This window comes from Chiloscyllium plagiosum, unplaced genomic scaffold (assembly GCF_037043375.1).
Source record: "Chiloscyllium plagiosum isolate Xiang-an unplaced genomic scaffold, Cpla_swu_hap1 HiC_scaffold_10, whole genome shotgun sequence".
Classification (NCBI taxonomy): Eukaryota; Metazoa; Chordata; class Chondrichthyes; order Orectolobiformes; family Hemiscylliidae; genus Chiloscyllium; species Chiloscyllium plagiosum.
The window spans coordinates 56,350,317-56,375,057 of NW_028270148.1; the positions used below are offsets into that span (position 1 = coordinate 56,350,317).

General features: G+C 39.0%; 1 protein-coding gene across 34 annotated transcripts in view; it reads right to left on the minus strand.

Annotated features, from left to right (window-relative positions):
• nrxn1a (neurexin 1a) overlaps window positions 1-24,741 on the minus strand; it is a 1,876,207-nt gene that overhangs the window by 17,864 nt on the left and 1,833,602 nt on the right. For all 34 annotated transcript variants that reach the window (XM_087991361.1, XM_087991355.1, XM_087991356.1 and 31 more), the window contains one exon: window positions 11,823-11,910. In XM_087991361.1, coding sequence (XP_087847487.1) covers window positions 11,823-11,910 — 88 coding nt within the window. The remainder of the gene's footprint in view (window positions 1-11,822; window positions 11,911-24,741) is intronic.

The following is a 24,741-nucleotide window of genomic DNA, read 5'->3' on the forward strand; positions in this document are numbered from 1 at the left end:
AGAGGTATTTTCAGCTTTTAATTAGTGCAAAAACAACCTCATGTAGACGTGCAAAATTAGATCTCACAAATGGAGATGGCCACTTTTAGCACTGACTAATGACAAACATTTTTGCCATTCTCAAATGTTAGGATTACCAATGAACTGAATGATAACCTGGTAGGTGTGAATTTTCTAAATATATCATACTGATTTTGGGAATATCAGTTCCTTTGTTCAATTCTATTCTTTTTAGTTTATTAAATTAATAATCTAGCATCTGCAATGTTGTATAAATATGTTGCACACAGCAATACCACCATGAAGCTTCATCTGTTTTATAATGTGTTAATATTATGCTATATTGTGTTTTTTTAATTTGAATGTAAAATATTAACATATTGAAATAACCAAAGCAGAATTTTTAATGTGTGAATAAATTTCAACTTAAAGGGAAAGACTCACATGAGCTACATTTCAGGGCTCATATCAGTTAATTTTATCCAGTTGTACAATAAATTTTGATAACAATGAAAAATGGATCTGAATGATTCCATCTCATTAATATAGTACAGGAAAGCCTCTGGTTGCATCATATTGCCACAGTCTGCATCTATGGTCTGTGGCCAATCAACTAGTCAAGCGAAATGAAAGCATTGCTGAAAGGCAAGACTAGTTATCTCTGTGAATTTTAAATATGCTATCCTCAAACATCTAATAATTTACTATTTCATTTCAAACAGCTAGCAGCCTGTCAGAAGAGACTGCCATTCATTTCAAGGTAGCAGAAAGAATCAGTGATCTGATAGATCAGTGATGTTTATAGTTATGAGCAGTCTGAGAATGTTGAATATTGATTCTCCCATAGTATTAATTAATCCATCAAATCTAAAACAGCTCGAATAGAATAAGTTCAAAGTGTGGTTATGGCTGGTTGTGTCAGACTACAATTATAATTAAATGCCACAATGTGTGTTTGAATGTGTGTTATATTAATGGATACAGTCAACTAGCTATTTGAATAGTCTTCAAATTTTATCCTATGATATAAACAACCCCAGGACTGAATTGTAGGTTCATAAAAATGTGGGTCTACAATCTTGTCACTGGGATAAGGTTGCTGATCATGATTATGGAAAGATTGAGAGACACATATGTACCCTCTGGCTTTCTGCCCTTATAGATCAGTGCACTCAAAAACACTAGCTCCTGACAGCACAAAGAAAGACAAAAAAAACATAACGAGTCACTTCTCCCAATGTAGGTTGCAGCTGAAGGTAAAAGAACTAAAACACTGAGGTCATCAGCTAACGAACAGATTGTTTCAACTTTCCCTTGCTTTTTAGGTGTGTGTTAAATCAAAACAAAATATTTGAATTAGGTCATGGCATAATTGATACAATACTAATTAATTAATATTTGCACACCACTGGCAGCTCTGCACATTGGATGCTCTATTGGCTACCAGATCAAGGCTTTGAAGGCAATTTCTTCTCAGGAGGTTGGGCTTGCTCAAGATTAATAAAGCACTGAATTCACTGAGCATTTGTGTTTGTGAAGTACCTGGTTCACTTGAGGAGTGGTGGGTATATTGTGACCTGCCACTTTTAAGTTGCTCTAGGCTCCTGCGAAATATATTTGATAGGCAGATAGATTTTAGAGACAAGAGAAAGTGGAAACACACGGTTCATATATGTCTAACTACAGACATGATTTAAGCTGACAATGCTGAATGTTTGATATAATCTACCCTGATTTCATGACAGTGGATATATGTTGCAGTTCTGAAACGTCATTTGTAAGTACTTGATTTTGCATGTTGTTACAATTCTTCGAGAGGTTTCTACAATAAATTAGGTCTTCAAACTGTCAGTTCACTCACAGAATTCCACCCAAAGAAAATCAAGTAGCACTGGGGGAAGAAAAGCTAACCATTCTGATGCAGACTCGAGTTCAAAATGTTTTATGGTTCTTTAGATTGTTACCCAATTCTATAGCATAGAGTCTCAAAGCATACATAGTGGCCTCTGTGTTTTGCCCACAAGTTGTTTTTATAGTTTTGCCTTAATTAATGAAGAAAGTTTAATTTTTTTTCAAAAACTTTCCTTTTCGATAATTATTCTAATTATTAAATTGAATCAGGTAAGATAAACAGGATGGTGTGTACAACGTCTAGATGATAGATTTCATTTAAAATTTACAATAAGCTCCACATCACTCCGTGGGAATTATAATTGCGCCTCCAAAACGTATTAACTCTGCACGATTCGTTAAGTACGCCACAACAATTTTGGAATTTGTAATTACCTAGCATAATAGTGTTACACATTTGAGAATCTGCATTATAATATTTTCAGAAATAAAACAGTTGTTTTCTAAAAATAGTCTTAGATAAAATACAAAATTTAAAATAAGTTGGTGAAATTGAACTGCCAGTATGAATTGGAAAAATAAATTAATTGGTGAATAGTTAGGCCCAAACTCCATTTTAGAATTAATTTTAATGAAACCTGCTGCAGATGCTCAGTTGCTCACTGTCAACATCTTTGTTGAAATGGCTTAGGAAACTATGGTGCCAGCTGTGACCTTCAATTTCTGGGCAGGAGGAAGATGGTGAGCAGTGGTGTAGACAGTGCAAGTGGGTGGAGGTAGGAGAAAATAAGATGATGGGTGAGCAGAGTCCAGAAATATTAATGAGGATCAGCATGGAGCCAGGAGGATCACTCATATGCTCATAAAACATAGGAACAGAATTAGGGCATTTGGCCCATTGAATCTGTTTGATCATGGCTGACATGTTTCTCAACTCTATTCTGCTGCCTTTCTCCTGTAATTCTTGATTCCTCTTACCAATCAAGAACTAGTCCGTTTTTGTCCTAAATACACTCAATGACTTGGCCTCTGCAGCCTTTTGTGGCCTTGAGTTCCACAGATTCACCAGCCTCTGGCTAAAGAAATTCCTCCTCATTCCAGTACTAAAGGGTTGACCCTTCACTCTGAGGCTGTGCCCTTGGGTCTTAGTCTCACATGTATTGCATGTTTCTTCTAGGGATGAATTTCTGCTGTGTCTCCCAAGTTATCCCCCGAAACCCTTGTCATTGCTTCTCCACCATTCCTTCGCTGTTCCTCAACTCCATCCACACAGGTTCTATGCCTTCTGACTCAATATCGTTTCTTGCTATAGCTTTAATTTCATTTCTTACTAACAAGGCAACCCCACCCCCTCTGCCCATCTGCCTGTCCTTTTGCTGAATGCGTACCCTTAGTTTAATTCTCAGCTATGATCCCCTTGCAACCACATTTCTGTGATACCCACAATATTGTACCTGCCAATTTCATTCTGTGCAATAAACTCATTTACCTTGTTCTGTATAGTGCATGCATTTCAATAGAACACCATCAATCCTGCAATGACCGTCTCCCTTCTCACAGCTACCCCACTTAGATTCCTGACCTACCCATACTCTCTATCCTAGTACTTGTTCTGGAAAATTTAATAACCTCTGCTGAGCCCACCAGTCCCCCCACCCCCTTCAACATTTTCCATAATTTTCCAGGTAACTGAACTCACTCTCCCACTATTAAATCTAAAGCCCTATCCACAGCACATCCTTTAAAGAGTGCTGGTTAGGTCACACAAATACCTGTTATCTTGAACGTTGCAATCCAATGGTGGCAAGGTTTCCTGAAACATGTAAACGTACAGGCCTAATGCCCGTTTCAGATGCATTCTCTGGACAGTTATAATGCAGTCTTTACCAATAGAACAAATAACACAATTCCAGCATGGAAAATCTGTTCATTCCAAACAGAATTGATAGTCACACTGTCAAATGTGGGTTAAATTAAACTGCCATAATTAACTAACTTGAAGTTGGACTTTCTTGAAGAGGAAAGAGAGAGAGTTAACCAGGGTAATGTTGTTGAGGTGGAGTATGTGAATTTGCAAAATGCATTTGAGAAGTGCCACATAAAAGATTTAAGTGAACAGTTTAAGATTGTGGAATAAAAGAAACAGGAGTAACAAGGATACAAAATTAGCTGAGTAATGGATAAAGAGGGTAATGATTACTTTTCGGCAGAAAGAGGTTTGATTGGAGTACCCCAGAGGTTGGTACTGAAACCCGTGCTTCTGTTGATATCAAGCAATGATCTAAACTTATTGTATATGGAGCAATGTCAAGGTTTGTGAATGATATAAATCTTTGAAGCATTTCAAATTGTGAGTATATAGCATTCTACTCTCTAGTTACAGGGGCATGGTGGTTATGCTGAATTGTATAAGACACGGGTTAGGTCTCAGTTGAAATACTGTCATGGTTCTTGGTGCCACACTTCAGGATAGAAGTGCATGCATTGGAGAGAGTGCAGAAGAGATTTATAAGAATGTTTATGGGGATGAAAAACTTCAGATAGATTGGGACTGTTGTCCTCAGAGAGGAGAAGGCTAAGAGAAGAGTTGATACAAGTGTTCAAAACCATGTGGCATCTGGATGTAATATATAGACAAAAACTATTCCTGCTTGTAAAGGAATTGAGAGTAAAAGGGCATTGATTTAAAGTAATTTGTAAAATACACAAATGCAATGTGAAAATAAATTGTAGCAAGGGTCTGGAATCCACTATCTGGAAACATGATGAAGACTGGAGGAATTCAAAAGGGTATCAGATAATTATTTCTATTGCAACTATGTGCAAGGTTTTGGAGATCAAGCTGGAGACTGGCAGAAGTCATAGAACTCATTTGGAGAGCTGATATAGACATAATGGACTGAATGACCTCCTGAATTATAAGAATTCTGTGATCATGTGAATTTCTGAGACCAGGTACGTAAGTAATTGAAACAGATGCTAATGACTGCAAATATTTTCACCAGGGAATGGAAAAAAGGATTAATATAATGCACAATGGCCAGAATGCTAGAGATCCTAAATTGTCTTTTCTTAAATTATTTCTCTTGCTCAAACATTCTTTAAAAATTGACACTTTTCTGGACTGATAGTATGAATGCCTCTGATCAAATGATGCTAGTTGAACACAATTTCTGATAAAGTTTTTATCAGCAGTAACCAGAGGGCAAAAGCTTGCACATCATCCTCTGAAACATCAAGCTTCTTGTATATATAAACATTCCAGCCAAGCCAAAACAAGGGAACAGTAGACGTGATGTCTACCACAGCCAGCTCTGAACAAAGGAGAGTACGGAAACTCATTACTGCTCGGCCTGGTGTTGATAACGCTAAAGTTATCAGCCATAAAGTACAATAGGATTTAGCCAGGACATCAAAATAAACCACATTAGCTGACTGGCTAAGTTGGAAGCTCCAGAGCCATGACTGAAACTATTGGTTTGATCGAATTATCCTTAATAATTCAGGTTTTTTTCTGTATTTCGTCAGTCAGATCATAATACCAGAAGATGATTTGGAGGTGCCGGTGTTGGACTGGGGTGTACAAAATTAAAAATCACACAACACCAGGTTATAGTCCAACAGGTTTATTCGGAAGCATGAGCTTTTGGAGCGCTGCTCCTTCATCAGATGGTTGTCACCTGATGAAGGAGCAGTGCTCCAAAAGCTAGTACTTCCGAATAAACCTGTGGGGCTCATATCAAAAGGGTTAGCAACTCTAGGCTTGGGTAAAACCTACCTCTGATCTCAATCTTTCTGAAAAATCGGAGTTCTGAAAATAATCCTCTGTTTCACCAGCAAAGTGAACCAAACACCAATTTACATCTTCTGCACCTTTACCAGCAGTTTAACTGTGCCCGAACTCCTGCAGAGACAACGTCTCTTCCAGAGAACTTAAACAACCTTCACTGGACATTAACCCACTGGACTCTCTAAGTCATGTGAAAGAATTCTGAAATCAGATATTTTAAAAATAATTTGTCATGTGTAACTCTTCTCTTTTCCTTTATCTTTCCTCTCTGACCTGGATGCATGCATGTGAGAATGTGGGTTGTGAACCATTCCCGAATTTTTTGTTTGAGTGCAGCAATAAATCCTACTTTCTTTAATCCGAAAAGAATTTCCTGTTGGTCGTTTTAAAATTGGACTTCACAAACAAGGTTTGGGGAAACACTTTTTTTAAAACTGCGACAATAAAAAAAAGAAAAACCAACTCCTTTTACAAACAGGTCGATGGCAAAAATAATCTATGTTCTCCCTCTTGTCCATGCCCGGGAAGTGATTGGAAGTGTACACAAGAGAAAAGACTCAAGGAATGCTTTAATATTAAAATGTTGACTGTAGTTCATAGTTTAGAGCCAATATTACTGCATCCATCTACATATATAAAATAGCACACTGGGTTGGCGATTACACTTGGCAGTCAGAAGTGGTAAAGAATTATTTCAACTGATGCAGAAGTAGATGGTGAAATGGAATTCCTCTGCAACAAGCTGTGATAAACACTTCATAAATATTTCTCAGAAAACAATAAATACTTTATTTTTGACAAACAAGCAATTAATGTTAAAGGCACAAAAAATGGTTTGTTTTTGCAATTTTCTAAAGCAGTGATACAGAAATAATGCACTGAATGTGTGTCCCCATAGCGTTGTGACTTTATCATAAAGTTGCGACACTCATATCCTTTCTCTCACTTCAGATTTTTCAATATTTGTGTTATTTTTCAAGGTTGTACTCTGGTTTTATTATATGGACAATATGCATTATTACAATGCCTTTGTCAGTCAATGTACAACTTAAGGTGACTTAATAAGTCAAGTTTATTGTTAACTGATAACTTAAAAATAATTTTTCCTTTAATTCCATTGTGCCTTCTCTCCACATCTGTCCTCCACTCCTGAAGGATTAATTAATGCTTGATAAATGTTACAAAAAAACTTGTAGCAGTTGATTCACATAGACAACATTCGCATTTGATTCTGACAGTTAGGGTAAGAGTTTGCGTTTTGGATCAGAACTCCAATGCTGGGGTCAAACTAGGGGCCTGGAATTTCCATTATTGGCTAATTGGTGACAAGATGACAAATTCCCCACCCAATTATGCAGAGTGGGTAGACAGGAGGGTGACTGCAGGTAAGGGAGGGAGGGGGGCATCTCTATGCAGAGGTGCCCTCTCAGCATTGTCCAAAAATTCAAAAAACAGTAACGATGTCCAGCCACCACGGAGGAACTCTTCCAAAGGGAGACCAGTGGTTGCGGCTACGGTCATGTGGGTGAGGAAGACCTCGAAAACCTGGAGGTAGCATCAACTGGAAGATTCTGGTCATCCACTGATAATTGGCTTGATTTGGTCTTTAACTTACCTTAATTGGTGACTCACCACTTGGAGGTAGTTGGCCGTTCCTTCCTGATCTTGCCTCTGGGTAACTGGCTCAGGGACAGGAGGGTGCTGGCAAACTTGAATGCCAGTAGGTGGTGTTAATCTCCATTCTCACCCCATATCAAGATGAAAATTCTACTCTTTGCATCAGATAGATATTAGATCATGCAAATGTCATCCCCAGGTGTGACCCATGCTGCATGGATACCTCCACACCTGAACTCACCAACATCAATTATTCGAGAGCAATCAGAAGTGCAAACATCTGTTGATTTGCCTTCCTCATTAGTTCCCAAGTTACAACATCCTTGATGGTACCCAAATTATCTGACTTAGCACAGCATGAGTATGTTTCAATTTAATAATATGTAGTGTATTTATTGACTGTGACTTCAGAAAACAAAAGCCCTTTACTTTCTTAATTTATTTTTACTCTTGGCCAAGCTACTAGGCCTGTTTACAGTTGATCATTTGAAGTAAAATCATTCAAGATTCATTTTCCTGTCCCCAAATTCTATGTTGTTAATTCCATTCCAACAGTACGTATAGTACAATGAGGTATTACAATGCCACAATCATTATTTTGCAAGAAATTACTTCACAGTACATTTTTCTTCACTTATTCCTGAGAGTAGACATTGAATGCTTCATTGTAGCTCTTTTATTTGTGAGTTGAGGCCAGACAGAGCAGCAGTTTGAATGTTGCAAATTGTCCCAATGTCCCTACTGAAAGAAGATTAAGGACCAACAAACCATGACACTATCCTGGCCTCATGGTGTCTCAGAAAAATGTTCTTTTCAGGGCAAGGGGTGAGGGCATGATCACCCTTGACTGTCATAACTTACTGTGCAAGAATAGTACTGGAAAACTCACAATCCATGCTCCCACATGAAGCGAGTTTACTTTGTTGGGGTACGAGAGGATGTCCTCTCAACTGTGAAATTCTAACCAAAACAAAAGTCAGGACCTTCAAGAAGGTGGATAGAAAATTAAGGATAGTAGTCAAAACTTACTAAAAAATTCATTGCAAGTGTGAGTTTCCAGAAATAACTTGAGGAATTTTCCACAACGTGATTATAGTGAATGGTGAGGCAACTAGACGTACAGAATTCATTTCAGGACACATGACTAAGATCATAGAGTTGGAGGGGTAATGCCAGCTGGATTTCATGAATAGTTCTATGACATAAAATAGCATTGTTTTTCAGATTGGAAGTGGTGTAGTGGAGAAGTGCTAGGACCACTGTCATTTTGGATAGCAACACAGGAGCATGAGTAGGCCAGTGAGCCTGCACAGCCATTTTGGATAATGTCTCATCAACGACTTCATTGTTACATTCCCATATGCCCTGGTGTAATTAAAAACATATGCATGCAACTTTGATATTGAAATATAGACAGACATTTTAAATGATCTGATACTACCAAGTTTGGTGCTATGGCAAACAATGAGAATAAAACAAATCAACTGTAAAAAGTCATAGGTGAGCAAAAGAGGCAGACAGAATCTAACAACAATAAGTGAGATAATGCATTTGGCAGAAGAAATAAGACTCAATACAGATTAAATGCCACATTACCAAAGAGTTTGTGGGCTCAAAGGGACTTTGGAGACTATGTGTGCTAATCCTTGATGGTGGTAGAACATTTTGTTAGAGTAGTTAGCAAAGTATATAAGGTCTTGAGCTTTGTAAGTTTAAGTATTGAGAACAAAAGGAGGAAAGTTATGCTGAACGTTTATAAAGTTCTGGTTACCAACAACTGGATTATTGCACCACATCTCACCACTACACTTCAGTCGAAACTTTCCAGCATAGTTTCAGGGATGGGAGATTTTAGTTACAATATTAGCTTGAAGAAGCTGGTTTGTTCTTCTTCGAAGACAAAGGAGATTGAGGAGTGATTGTTAAAAAATTGACCATGGGATGAAGTTGCTGATGGCTAGGCTAGCAGTTATTGCTCAGCTCTAATTTCTCAGAAGGCAGTTCATAGTCACCCATATTTTTGTTGTTCTAGGGTAAAGTGTAAGCAGACCTCCCCCTCTTACAGCATACTTGTGAACTAAATTTTTTATTTTTATGAAAATCGACAGTAATTACACAGGCACCATGAAATATTTTTTTTTAATCCAAGATTTTTAATAAATGCAAACTGCACCATTTGCCAAAGAGAGATGCAAATCAATCTCTCCATAACATTAGCTTGGCATTTTGGATCACCAGTCACGAGTCACCATGCCACCACTTCCCATTGGATCGAGGTGTATACGATTATGACAGGTTTAGATCAGGTAGACAAAGACATACTGATGGAATAAGGAATAAAAGGTACAAATTTAAAGTTTTGGGAAATAGATGGACAGTGGTTGTGAGAAATAATTTTTTTTTAGGCAGCAAGTGTCCTGGAATTTGCTGCCTTTGAGAGTGATGGAAGTAGAGATGACCAATGATTTCATTGAATGGGCTCTTAAGGGAAATAAGCTTGCAGGATTACATGGACAGAGTAAAAGAATTGAGAGTGATTCAACTGCTCTCGAGAGAACCATTCACTCAATGGGCTGAATGGTTGCCTTCTGTTCTGTTAAACCTAAATGACCGTATGAGTCAAGGACAAATAAAAGTCATCATGGATAGTGAAAGCCCATTTTACACCCTGCATGATATTCATTTATATTTCAATTGAAATAAAATGTTGGGTATGTGTAGAAAGGATTGTTGATTGCCCATGTTTTGCTGATGCCCAATATAAATTTTACCCCAACTGTCTTATACCTTCCATTTATTTTGAAGTGCTCCAACAGAGCTTTACAAAGTTGAAAGAAAATCACAATTGTTGTCTAATGATATACCAACGCTCTATTTCACAGAATGATAGGATTCACCTCCTTGACCTGTGTAGTAAATTGCCAATCCATGCCAGGATAGATAATTGCTTTCCAATGGAGAAATACTGTAGGGGGAATCTCCCATTGTTCCAGGTGCAAACTTTGTGGCATCTGGATTAAAAGTGGAATTGGGAAAGGCAAAAGCAATGAACTGTACAGCTAACTACTACATTGTGAAACTATGTATGCCACTGGCAAGAAAGTGAAGACTGCTGATGCTGGATATCAGAGTCAGAAAGTGTGGCGCAAGAAAAGCACAGCCGGTCAGGCCACACTTGGCGACTATGCATGCTACTGGCATTGAGCTAATGAAAAAAGAAGGAACTAACTGCAATGCATTTTATTTGAAAAGCATCTTTGGGAGAAACTAACAGGTAAAATAATGTGAAAAATAATTTAGACCAAGGGGACAAAATCATCTTTGCTACAGTTTTAATGTGACAGTGTGAGCAGTTCCCAGTGATTGTGTTCCTGACAGATCAGCCCAAGGGACAAACGGATTTAGCATATTCCCTGAAAACTTTCCACTGAGTGAATATAAATCATTCACTGAGACTAAAGCAAAAATGGAAATGTTACCAGCTTTACAAAAAGATATACAGAATCTCTGCAGTAATTTCTATACTGACCTGATTTTAAATGAAATATGTGCCATGAGCCACAGGAATTTTGCTTGGTATTATTGTCTGCTCTGCAGGTTAAAGTGCACAGTGTGCACATTTATTTCTATTCATTGGTGTGTGAATCTGACCTGAAAATATGAACATAATCCCAGGCTTTGAAATGTCTGAGTATGTGTATAGATACAAAATGGGTCCTTAAATATTTATTTGGATGTCTGAGTGCATTTTTGTATCTGCATCAACAGCAAGGTGTCTGTAAAAATGGATGTATAATTCTCAGAATGTTTGCATACGTGTAAAGCAAAGGGTATGCATGTTTGAATGTATTGTATCATTTGTTCCACCTTGATTCATAAATGTAAGAGTTTGTTCATGCCTATCTCCTGTAAATTTACTTAGCTGGGCCTTTGAATGTATGGATATGTTGGCTGTTATGGCAATGTCACTATTCCCAACTGGAATGGAGATGATTGGGTAATAAGCCTAGAGACTACACTGCTTTTAATGATTGGGATTTATTTTATACACAATTTGTATGCAAGTGCACTGCACTCACTGCAATGTTGTACAGAAATAATCAATTGTAACATGTAACTATCTTTCAATTATTCCACTTTAGTATTCCACTTTCATTTTTTTTAAATCAAGCTAAGTGGCTACAGTTTTGCTCATGAGTTTGTTTGCTGTTTCACAGAAACACTGCTTAAAAAGCCTCTGTATACTGTTTGCTTCAATGTGCTGTTTAAATAGATATTGCTTGCAAAGTAAATATACTTTGTTTAAGTCTACCTTACATCTCACCTCATCTTCAACTCACTGGCTGTCAAAGTGATGATTGTCCATAACAATATTGGCTGAGGTGTCACATTTTTTTCTTAGATTTGATGATACAACTCAGTAAGTCTCCCTGTCTACAGACCTACACTAAACCCTTTAACACCTACAGTGACCAAACAATGAAACCCCTTCCATTGATTAAGCAGACAGACAAAGCATGCAGTTACAGAAACACAGAGTAGAAAGTAATAAAAATGGACTCACCTAAACCACCAGAGCTTGGCTCACATTCATCAATGTCCTCATCATCACTAGGACATTCAGCAGAGGCAACCAATAGATCATCTGTGCTCTGTGGTGTAAAAAGAGAGCTAAAATTAGCGCCTTTTTGTCCCAAATATTACCAATTATTTATTATAGATAGCAGTTAAAAACAGCAGATTACCTATATTTGAAAACATTCTCAAAATTTGTATTGTGATTCGCAGTCAATATTTTAAAATGTCATTACTTTTATTTCAACACAATCTCAATCAAATGCTATATTTGAATTAAATTCAAATAATTATTTCCTCTTTCACGTAAGTGCTGCTAAAGTGCTCAGAACCTCCAGTGTGCAACAAACCATTGTCAGTGCTGAAGATTTCTCAAGCAAGTGATGATAAACATAAAAATAAGCATTTCAGAAGGCTTACAGACAGTTGTAATGTTCAGCAGCAGAAATATATCTTTCTCTAATGGCAGGTCACAGAGAGATTAGAATGCAGAATATATGCTCTACTTTCCAATACGGGGAAGAATCTCAAAACTAAATTCTGGCTGTAATGTGGTTTCAAAGGGAGCTCCATTGAAAGCTCATTCAGTCTACATTAAGTTAAAGGGTTTGGTGTAAGAAGCAAACATTTGTAAATTTCCATCTAGGTACCTTAGCCTTCAGGACTCAATACTGAGTTTAATAATTTTGGAAATTGAAGAACCTCCTCCATGTTTGTAACCCACCCGCACCCCCCCAGATTTGTATAGGTTGATCCCAGCACTGCCAACTCATTTTCCACCATTCACAGTTCTCATTAGTATCCTATCCAGCATTTATTTCCCTCTCAGCTTTTCATCAGCAATTCTTTTGTTTGTTTCTCCTTTTACTTCTCTCTCTTCCCCCTCTCCTGGCACTGTCTCCATGTATTCTGTTCACTCCTTCCACTATCCAATCCCCTGTCAATCGCATAAATACCTGTTTTCCCAGTTGCTTTCAATTCTGACAGAAGGTCTCTGGTCTCAAATATTACCTCTTTTCCTCTTTCTGCAGATGCAGCCAGACCTGCTGAGTTTCTCCAGCACTTTCTGCTTTTATTTGTAAATTGCAAGTGGCTCAGGAATTAAGAATGAGTGTTGTGGAGGTTGTTTACGCTAAATCAAACTGCTCACTGTGAGGCCAATTAGCCATGTATAGTGTAAACAAATATCTGGATCTACACTTGAAATCAAGAAATTTTGAGCTTGAAAAATAAACACAGATGGTCCCATATAGGGTTTGTGCAAGCATCCCAGCAGCATAATTCCCAATCAACTTGTAATTTTTTGACTCCTGATTCAGGAGTGAATATTCAGGCCATAGATCCTGACTTACTGGGCCAAAAGAAATAGGAGCATATGTACGTGATATAGCTTGGCGTGCCTGCTTCACTATTCAATATCATAATGGCTGATCTTGGACTTCAAATTCACTTTAACATCTTTTCCATATATACCTTAGTTTCCTGAGGAGTAAAACACCTAATTATCATGGCTTTAGATATCATTAGTGATTTTTATAATTCGTTTGTGGGATGTGGGCATCGCTGGCTGGCCAGCATTTATTGCCCGAGCCTAGTTGCCCTTGAGAAGGTGGTAGTGAGCTGTTTCCCTGAACCATACAGTCATGGAGTCACAGAGATATACAGCATGGAAACACACCCTGTGGTCCCACTCGTCCATGATGACCGGATATCCTAACCTAAACTAGTCCCATTTGTCAGCACTTGGACCATATCTCTCCAAACGCTCCCTATTCATATATCCATCCAGATGCCTTTCAAATGTTGCAATTGTACCAGCCTCCATCACTTCCTCTGGCAGCTCATTCCATACCTGCATCACCTGTGTGTGAAAATTTTGCCCCTTAGGTCCCTTTTATATCTTTCCCCTCTCACCCTAAACCTATGCCCTCTAGATCTGAACTTCCCCACTCCATTTGTCTATTTATCCTATCCGTGCCCCTCATAATTTTGTAAACCTCTATAAGATCACCCCTCAGCCTCCGACTCTCCAGGGAAAAGAGCTCCAGTCTTTTCAGCCTCTCCCTGTAGCTCAAATCCTTAAACCCTGGCAATAACCTTGGAAATCTTTTCTGAACCCTTTCAAGTTTCACAACATCCTTCCAATAGGAAGGAAACCAGAACTGCACGCAATATTCCAAAAGTGACCTAACCAATGCAACATGATCGCCCAACTCCTATATTCCAATACTCTGACCAATAAAGGAAAACATTCCAAACACATTCTTCACTATCCTATTTACCTGCAACTCTACTTTCAAGGAATATGAATCTGCGCTCCAAGGTCTCTTTGTTCAGCAACAGACCCTAGGACCTTACCATTAAGTGTACAAGTACTGCTACGATTTGCTTTCCCAAAATGCAGCATCTCACATTTATCTAAATTAAACTCTATTTGCCACTTCTCAGCCCATTGGCCCATTGGCCCATCTGGTCCAGATCCTGTTGTAATCTGAGGTAACAATCTTCGCTGTCCACTACACCTCCAATTTTGGTGTCATCTGCAAACTTACTAACTGTACCTCTTATGCTCGCATCCAAATCATTTCTGTAAATGACAAAAAGTAGAGGACCCCGCACCGATCCTTGTAGCACTCTACTGGTCACAGGCCTCCAGTCTGAAAAACAGCCCTCGACCACCACCCTCTGTCTTCTACCTTTGAGCCAGTTCTGTATCCAAATGGCGAGTTCTCCTGTACTCCACGAGATCTAACCTTGCTAACCAGTCTCCCATGGGGTACCTTGTCGAACACCTTACTGAAGTCCAAATAGAGCACCTCCATCGCTCTGCCCTCATCAGTCTTCTTTGTTAGTTTTTCAAAAAACTCAATTAAGTTCATGAGACATAATTTCCCACACACAAAGCCATATTGACTATCCCTAATCAGTCCTTGCCTTTCTAAATACATGTAAATCCTGTCCCTTAGGATTCCCTCCAACAATATGCCCACCATTGGCGTCAGGCTCACCGGTCTATAGTTCCCTTGGCTTTTTCTTACCCGCTTTCTTAAATAATGGCAGCACGTTAGTCAACCTCCAATCTTCCAGCACCTCACCTGTGTCTATCGATGATACAAATATCTCAGCAAGAGGCCCAGCAATCACTTCTCTAGCTTCCCACAGAGATCTACAGTACACCTGACCAGGTCCTGGGGATTTATCCATCTTTATGCGTTTCAAAACATCCTGCACCTCCTCCTCTATAATATGGACATTTTTCAAGATGTCACCATCTCTTTCCCTACATTCTATATCTTCCATGTCCTTCTCCACAGTAAACACTGATGCAAAACACTCATCTTGTAATAGCCCCATCTCCTGCAGCTCCACACATAGGCTGCCTTGCTGGTCTTTGAGGGGCACTATTCACTCCCTAGTTACCCTTTTATCCTTAATTTACTTATTAAAAACCCTTTCCATTCTCCTTAACTCGATTTTCCAAAGCTATCTCATGCCCTCTTTTTGCCCTCCTGATTTCCCTCTTAAGTATACTCTTTCTACCGTTATCCTCTTCTGAGGATTCTCTTGCTATGTTCTGTCTATACCTAACATATGTTTGGGGGTAACAGCATCAATGGCAAACACTACTGATGCAATCACTCAGTGAATGTTCTGCGGATGCAGGTTCGAATCCCGCCACAGCAGATGGTGAAATTTGAATTCAACAAAAAAAACTAGAATTAAGAATTTACTGATGACCATGAAAACATGGTCGATTGTTTCTGTATTGGGTTACAGCATCGACAATCCTCTGGGGGAGAGAATTTCGAAGGTTTACACCCATTTTGAGCAAAGAAATTATGCCACAATTCAATCCTAAATGATTGCCCCTAATTCTAATATGGTGGCTCTGTTTTAGATTCTCTGACTAACAGAAACATCTTCGCAGGTCTACCCAACCAGCCCCTTTACAATCATGTATCTTAGTCCAGATTTTCCTGCAGAAATAGCAGTGAATCAAATAATACTCATCAAATCTTGCCTCCATTATAAGGTCAGAAATAGGGATGTTCACTAATGATAACACAATATTCAGCACCATTCACAACGCCTCAGATACATAGCCAGGCTATTCTCCAACAAGAGACAATGTAACCATTGTCCCTTAAATTCAATGGCAGTACCATCATTAAATCCCCAGCAATTTCATCCTCAGGTTCAATTGACCAGAACTTAAACTGGACTAGCTATACAGATACAAAGGTTCCAAGAGAAGGTCAGAGGTTAGGAATCCCACAGCGAGTAATTCATCTGCTGACTCCTCAAAGCCTGAACACCATCTGCAACGCACACGAAGTGAGTGTGGTAGAATAAACCCCAATTGCCTGGATGACCTCAGCTTCAACGTCACTAAGAAGCCTAACACTAACCAAGCCAAAGCAGCCCACTTGATTGGCACAAAATCCATAAACATTCAGTCCATCCACCACTGATACTGAGTAGCAGCATTTTGTACCTTCCATAAGATGTTCTGCACAAATTTACTAAGACACCTTAAATAGCAGTTTCAAATCCATCCACCACTTCCACCAGTAGATATATGGAAACAATTCCACTGGCAAGTTCCCCTCAAATCCACTCACCATCCTGACTTGGAATTATACTGCTGTTTCTTGCGTGTAACGGAGTCAAAATCATGGAACTCTCTCCCTAATGGCATTGTGGGCCTATCGACAACAGATGATTGCAATGGTTCAAGAAGGCAGCTCATCACCATCTTCTCAAGGATAACCAAGGCTTGGAAATGTTGGCCCGCCAGCAACACACACATCCCGTGGATGAATGAAAAAATCAAATAAAATTTCTGGTAAATGCATGTATAATTAAATGTGAAAATCCAGTTCTTGTCCATAATGAAGTTGCTTCAGAAGCATTTTGAAAGAGCATTTCTCCATCTGAGCCATCATCCAAACAAACAAAATGTAATGAAGTTTGTGTACGTACTGCATGGATATGTAAATTAATTGGAAAAAGTGACTACAATGCGGTAATTCTTATTTATTCGCAAACTACCTCAAAGAGAATAATTTATGCAAATTTAGAAATCAATTCCTTCAGATGTTCATGATTTTTGGAGATTTAAACATTACAGGTTTTTATTTCTCTCACTTCTATCTTTCTTTCACTCTCATTACTTTGCTTCTTATACAGTATTTGACATTGGATTAACAATACTAACTGATACTCCCTGGTTCAGCCTCTGCTATTCATTAATAATTTTTCAATCTCATTGGTTAAGGAGACACATTGTTGCTTGTTTAATTCTCACAGAATCATAGAATATCTACAGTGTAGAAGCAGGTAATTCAGCCCATTGAGTCCACCAACCCTCCAAAGAGGTTCGCACCCAGATGCACCCTCCTATTCTATCCCTGTAACCTTACATTCCTCATGACTAATCCACAAAGCCTTCACATCCCTGGACAATCCGGGCAATTTAGCATGGACAATCCACCTAACCTGTACATCTTTGGATTGTGGGAGGAAACTGAAGCACCCGGAGGAAACCCATACAGACATGGGGAGAATGTGCAAACTCTACATAGACAGCTGCCTGAGGCTGGAATCAAATCTAAGTCACTGGTACTGTGAGGAAGCAGCACTAACTACTGAGCCACAGTGCCTTTCCAAGTTCTCAGATGCTTTGCCGAATACTCTTTGGCTTACTGTGCAAAATGCCCACTGATATCTTATAAATAAATATGTCTCAAGAACAGTGCAAAATCTGGTCCAATACCTCCAGTTGTGTCTTTCAAGAGTTATATTTGTTGCCATTTCCTAATGCTGTCACCTGCTGATTTTATCAGAAATTTTCTGAAACAAGTTGAACTGTTTTTCAATGCAAGCAGCCGATCTTCCAAAACAATTTAATTCTCAACATAAGACTGTGAACTAGAGTAGGCAGTGAACTCCATGTCCAAACATGCTAGCTAGTTCTCCTATTTTTTTTTAAAGAGGCAAAGAATGTGTCTCGTTAGCAATAGTATGCCGAACAAAAACTGAGCACAATGAAGCTACTTTTGGTCAAAATTGCAGACGCTGTTGGATTCTTTACTTCTTTCATGCAGAGAACTAGAATGCAATGAAAGAATCAAAAAGACATATTTATCAAACAGCAGCAATTATGAGAGTTATAAAATTATATTTTGTAGTGTGTCTTGAAATATAGATTAAAATGAAAGAGGTTATGTAACTATTTCAAATTCTGCCCAACAATATGCCTGTCTGGTTGAAATTTCACACCTGGGAAGAAGGGCAAGGGCAGCTCTGCAAACAGGATATACACATGCTGGCTTCAGGAATAATCAAAGAGAGGAGAAAGGGAAACCAGTTGGCGTGGTCAGCAAAGATGCTGCAGGTCTTTTATGAGACACCAAATCTTGAGACAATCTCTAGTCAAAACGATGCAACCCACAGCATCGAAAAGAATCAGGGAAGGTTCATCCTGGCATGACGGGGGAGGAAAGAAGAATTATCAGAGAGAGCTTTATTGTTGGCAGTGGATTTGAGAAACCCTCCAAAAACTGGGGGAATTGACTTGAGAAGGTCAACATCACTACTCAGCAAAACAGGGAAACATGAACTCATCGGCAGACCAAAGAACTGCTTCCTGTAATCTACAGAGAATGAGAGAAATATTAAAGAGGAATTTTTATTGTTGTAAAATGTCCGACAAGTATAATATTTAGGTATTTTAAAAATTATTTGTTGCAGTAAAATAACTTAAATTGCATAATCATGTTATATCTTTCTTTTTAACAATTAATTGGAAGCTTGAATTTCGTTTTGAACTCTCTCAGTGTCTACAGGGAACAGAACACAATGCTAAGTGTTGAGTCCACCTTTTCTGTGTGCATCAAAGTTAATACATAAAAATGGAGAGAAAAAGCTCAAAGTAATATTGAAAATTCAGGCACAAACCAGTCAGGTGTGGAAAAAAAATTGGAATGCAGTTCACATGGGGAGGAGAAAGAAAATACAAATTTCTTTTTGAAGGAGTAGATTAGCTGAGCAATTTTCCATCCAACACAGTGTAATTTCAATTTAATTTACTGTGTATAAACCTGATCTGTATGACTGGTTGTTGAAATAGTTGAACAGGGAACCTCAGATATGTCACATAAATCAATCTTGATCTTTGATTTACTTTCCCTGGTGTTTATCATCTTCCTCACATTAAAACCAGTGCATGGCTAGATAAGAAAGAGTTCAAAAGTAAGCAGGAACCTTGTTACAGCCGGCAAGCCTCATTACTCCACTTCAGTATTAATAATCTGTGATATGAACAGAAAATGAGTTATGAACAAACCCCCAATAGCTTTTCTTTTCATTGATCAAATAAAAAAAGGAAAAGACAGCAAGTCATGAAAGAAATTTGTCTTAATATCTGTGTTTGAGAAAAGAGAAGTAGCTGTGTTTCAAATGTGAAATGAATGGAATCAAGAAACAATGGCCCTGGTTTTCATTCCTGGATCAAGTGCACTCAGTTGGGAGAAATCCCAAGAGTGTAAACCTGACCTTTAAAGGTGGTCAGAACTCTTCCCATTTTTAATTTGGTGGGTTGGGCTGGTTTGGGATTTAGGACCGGTTTGGGATTTGGGGCCAGGCAGTCAGGGAAGAGTAGAGAGGCAGGTAGGTCTTGAGACGGACTCTGTAGGAAGCACTGGGGCTCCAGTGCAGTTCAAAATTTAAAAACCAAACATCGAAATATAAAGCATCCCTCCTGCCCTCATTCCCTCACTTTCCACGCTTGTCTATGTAAACCAATGCCCTGTCCTGTCTTCATAACCCCTTCTACTTTTGTCCAACCAAGCCTGTCTCCCCATCACCCTCAATCCCCATATGCACCAATGATCTCCATTGCCCTTTTTTGGCCCAATGCCAACTCAGTGCTAACTCAGATCCTGCTTTCACCACTCTCTGACCTTTCCTCTCCATGACAATTCATCTATTATCCAACATGAACATGACTCTATTTTCTGTCAGGATGACTTCTGGGTTATAACTCTATTGATATTATCATTGAAACAAAAATACTTTCATTAGATCAAAAAACACATCCAATACCATTGGATATCAACCAATTCCTTATGAAAATAAACATTTTCCTCACGGGCTCAATACTTTATGCAAACAAATAATTCACATAAGCTTTTTTTAAAAAGCGTCTGATATGTTTAATCTCTTATGTCAACAAATATTTTCATACTATAAGCTGTTGGAGCTGTCCATGAATAGACACCATTTTTGAAAGTGTTATTTGGGAAATCAGTTACTAATCAATGTTGCTTCAATAGCATTTTCCAAGCTGCAACCTCGGCTACCGAAAAGGACAAGGGAGCAAAAGCACGGTAACATAACCACACACGGGTTCCCCTCCAGTCACATATTATTCTGTACTTCCACTGTGGCTGCGTCAAAGTCTTCGATCTCCTTTCCTAACAGCAGTGTGGATAGATTTGCAAAGTTCCAAAGGGTGTCTTACCTCTGCCTATGGTGTCCTGGAACCAATCAAATGAGGAACCTCACCTCTCCAAAATGAGGAAAACATGAAACTTTCCTCCAGTCTTCACCCCTGACAAACTCCCTTACTCCACCTCAACCCTACATATCAAATTAGACACAGTGACAGAAAAATAAACATTTTTATAGCATCAGCTACTTGATTGCCTGATTAATCCCAACCCATGCAATATTTTATTTGTATTCAATCATAGGATGTGGGCTTTATTGGCTGGTTAGCATTTATTGCCCATCCTTAGTTCCTTTGAGAAGATGGTGGTAAGCTGCCTTCTTGAACACTGCAGTCCACATGCTCTCAGGGAGGGAATTTCAGGGTTTTGAATGAGTGACAGTGAAGGAAGGGTGCTATATTTTCAAGTTAGTGGTGAGTGGCTTGGAGGGGAACTTGCAGGTGGGGGTGTTCCCATGCTTCTGCTGCCCTTGTCCTTCTGGGTGGAAGTGGTCCGGGGTTTGGAAAGTATTGACTAAAGATCTTTGGTGAATTTCTGCTGTGCATCTTGTAGATAGTACATACAGCTGCTAATAGATGTCAGGGGTGGAATGAGTTGGTGGTTGTGGATGTCGTGCAAATCAAGCAGGCTGTTGTGCCCTGGATGGTGTCAAGCTTCTTGAGTGTTCACTCTTGACAAGTGGTCATTGACATTTAAATGGCCAGCTGTATTCAGAATCCATGCTTGTTTGTTCTGTGCATCGACCTCAAGAAAATGAGAAAGACCAGATTCAGAGGAAGGATTTCTTGTGGTATTTTCACTGCAATGAAACACTCTTTGTCATGGTAAATATTTAGTTTCTTAAAATTTAACTTTCCTGACCACACTGTAAGTTAATCAAATTAGATACAGTGACAGATAAATAATTTTTTTTATGACATGAAAAACTTGATTTTCTGGAATCTAGTTCCTATTGGGTACAGGATAAGGGAGTTTGCTTTAATGGTATAAATGTTGGGAACAAATCATAAATGGCAGTCTCCAGGAACTAAGACAAACAAGTATCAATGTCAAACTTGTTGAAGTGACTTTTCACTGCTGAATGTCACAAAATTAGTTCCAAGAACTTCAATACAAAAGCAAGGGAAATAGATTCAGTGTCTATTGTAGAAAATTCACCAAAAATTATTTGAATTTTGGTACTTCCAGTAAGAATGATCAGTGAAAGAAATTTGAAAATTGCTTTTTTCCCCCCACAAATGCAGCTTCTGGACACATTGCAAAGTTAACATAAAATAAATGTTAGGGTGAACCTGGCTTGCAAAATGTTCCTTAACTTTTATTGGTAAAAGTATTCACATTCTCTTACCTTAATTATTTCTTATCTTAACATGCTCATATTCACAACTTATTGTCTAAAAAATCCTGCTGTCTACAATCTCTGAAATCCCTTTTAAATATGGAATGTTTATGTTAAAGCTGTGTGGGAGGGTGAGCTGAGAGAAAGATGCAGAGATGCTTCAGTGTGGCTTGGACAAGTTGACTGAGTGGGCAAATGCATCGCAGGTGCAGTATAATGTGCATAAATATGATAGCAAAATCAGGAATGCATATTAATATCTCAGTGGCTATAAACTAAGAGAAGGAAATATGCAATTAAACCGGAGTGTCATGTACACCAGTTGCTAAAGGTAAGCATGCAGGCGCAGCAGGCAATAAAGAAGACAAATGGTATGTTGGCTATTACAGCAAGAGTCTATTAGTGGGTATGTCTTGCTGCAATGATACAGGGCCTTGGTGAGAACACACCTGAAATGTTGTGTGGAGATTTGGACACTTTATCTGAGGAAGATGTTCTTGCTATAGAGGGCGTTCATTCAAGTTTTACCAGACAGAGTCCTACGATGGCAGGACTGACGTATGAGGAGAGGCTGAATCAGTTAGGACTATATTCGCTGGAGTTCAGAAGAGTGAGAGGGGATCTCATAGATACCTATAGAATTCTGACTGGACTAGAGAGGCTAGATGCAGGAGTGCAGAACTGGGGTGGCAGTCTAAGGAGACCAGGTAAACTGCCTAAGATGAAGATGAGTAGTGAGACTGTAGAATTTGCTACCAGAGAAAACAGTCAAGGCCAAAACATTGTATGAATTCAAGGAAGAGTTGGACATGGTACTTGAGCTAAGGATATTGGAGAAAAGCAGCGACAGGCTACTGAGTTGGATGATCAGTCATGATCATAGTGAATGGCGGAGCAGGCGTAAAGGGCTGAATGGCCTACTCCTGTTCATTTTTTCTATGGTTGTATGGTGTGAGGTATTCTCTGGATTAAATTATCAAAGGGAAGTATAGGTCCTTCTTCTACTTCTGTGCTCTTTTCCTTAAATTACTCAAAAGCAAACATTGGCCAGACAGAGAAACTTCACATAAATCCAACTAAGAAGTGGCAAAACGCATTTCTTGAGGACATCAGTTGGGATGGGATTTAAATAACTTTACTTTGGGGACCATTGCCAGAATCAAAATAAATATTGGCAAATTTGTCCATGTTAAAATTATAGAATCCCTGCAGTGTGGAAACAGGCCCTTTGGCCCAACAAGTCCGCACCGACACTCCGAAGAGTAACCACCCAGACCATTCCCCATGCCTTATATTTACACTTGACTAATGCACCAAAGCTACACATCCCTGAACACTATGGGCAATTTAGCACAGCCAATTCAACTAACCTGCACATCTGATGTGTTATCTCCTTTGGCGTGCATTTATCATTACGTGATTCCCAAACACTTGCACCAACCTTAAAGTTCTGAAGCAGAGAAAATTGGGCAAGCATTTCATAGATTCAAATGATGTTGACAAATTGTTAAAACTGAACTTAATTTCAATCTTATATTTTAACTCCAAACAACACTAATAAATTCAAAACTGCCGGATACGTTTAAATTTAGGTTTTGCACATATTCACTGTTTCAAATGTCAAAAGGTTTCCTGTAAGTGATCCACCATATCTCAAAATGGTCAACATAAAATGAGACCATAAGGGTCTTCAAAATCTTTTACATCTGAAAGGAAGATACTAACACTTTACACATATGCTTTATCGACTGTACTTTGAACTTGCAAAGCTCATCGATGAGGAAATCTTGGTGGCTGTTCAAAATCACTTTACTTTGCACATATTGTTGCTGTATAGGAGCAGACTGAAGCTTGCTATTAACTGATAAATTAGACAAACAAAACTGGCAGAAGATAAAATTAGACTGTAAAGGTAAGGGTTTGTTCGTGGGAGAATTCAGGTATTCTAAAAATCTACTCTCATGCGCAACCGACAAGAAAGTCATAGGTTTAATTTCTCAAAAAGAAAATTTTTTAAAAATTTAGCTTCACATAAAAAAAATGTAAATTCAAATACAGAAATTAATTAAATAATTTAAAGCTGCAAGGGTGGGCGAAGGACCACTGAAAATGACTGTTACATCTTATGGTAATATACAAAAATATTTGTCTACTACAGATAACCAATTGAATGAATTTGTTCACAACAGCCCTGCTCTTCCTCCACCAGCCCCAGTACACTCCAGGGGTTGGGTTATGGTCATTCCTACAGGTCAAGTACAACCAGGTGATCTCATTGAGACATACAGGATTCTCAAGCGACTTGACAGGGTAAATGCTGAGAGGTTGTCTTCCCACAACAGCAGTGTCTACAACCTAAAGAGGTGATAATTTGAGATTGAGATAAGAAGAAATTGCTTCTCTGAGGGTTGAGAGTCTTCAGAACTCCTTGCCACAGAGGGCTGTGGGGCAGAGTCTACGTGTACATTTAACGCTGAGATAGATAGACACTTGATCAGTAGGGGCACGAAGGGTTATGGGGAAAATGCAGGAAAGTGGATGTGAGGAGTTCAGTTCAGACCAGCTACAATCCTACGGAATGGTGGAACAGGTTCGAAGGGCCGAATGGTCTATTCCTGTTCCTATTTCTTATGGTGTTATGATTAGTTGGGGGTCATTGATGGTCAGTCTGAGTGCTGTGGGGACATCAGCCTGTGGGCTGGACAAATTCAGGCAGGGAGGAGGTGGAGGAGCTGAGGACCTTAGCTGTGCTGCTGCTGCCACTGAAATGTTATTGAATTGGGAGTGGCATCATGGCTCAGTGGTTAGCACTGCTGCCTCACAGCACCAGGGACCCGAGTTCAATTCCAGCCATGGGTGACTGTCTGTGTGGAGTTTGCATATTCTCCCTATGTCTGCGTATTTCTCCTCCAGGTGCTCCGGTTTCCTCCTACAAACCAAAAATGTGCAGGTTAGGTAAATTGGCCATGCTAAACTGCCCACTGTCTTCAGGGGTATGTAGGTTAGGTGCATTAGTCACAGGAAATGTAGAGTGATAGGGATGGGGGAGTGGGTCC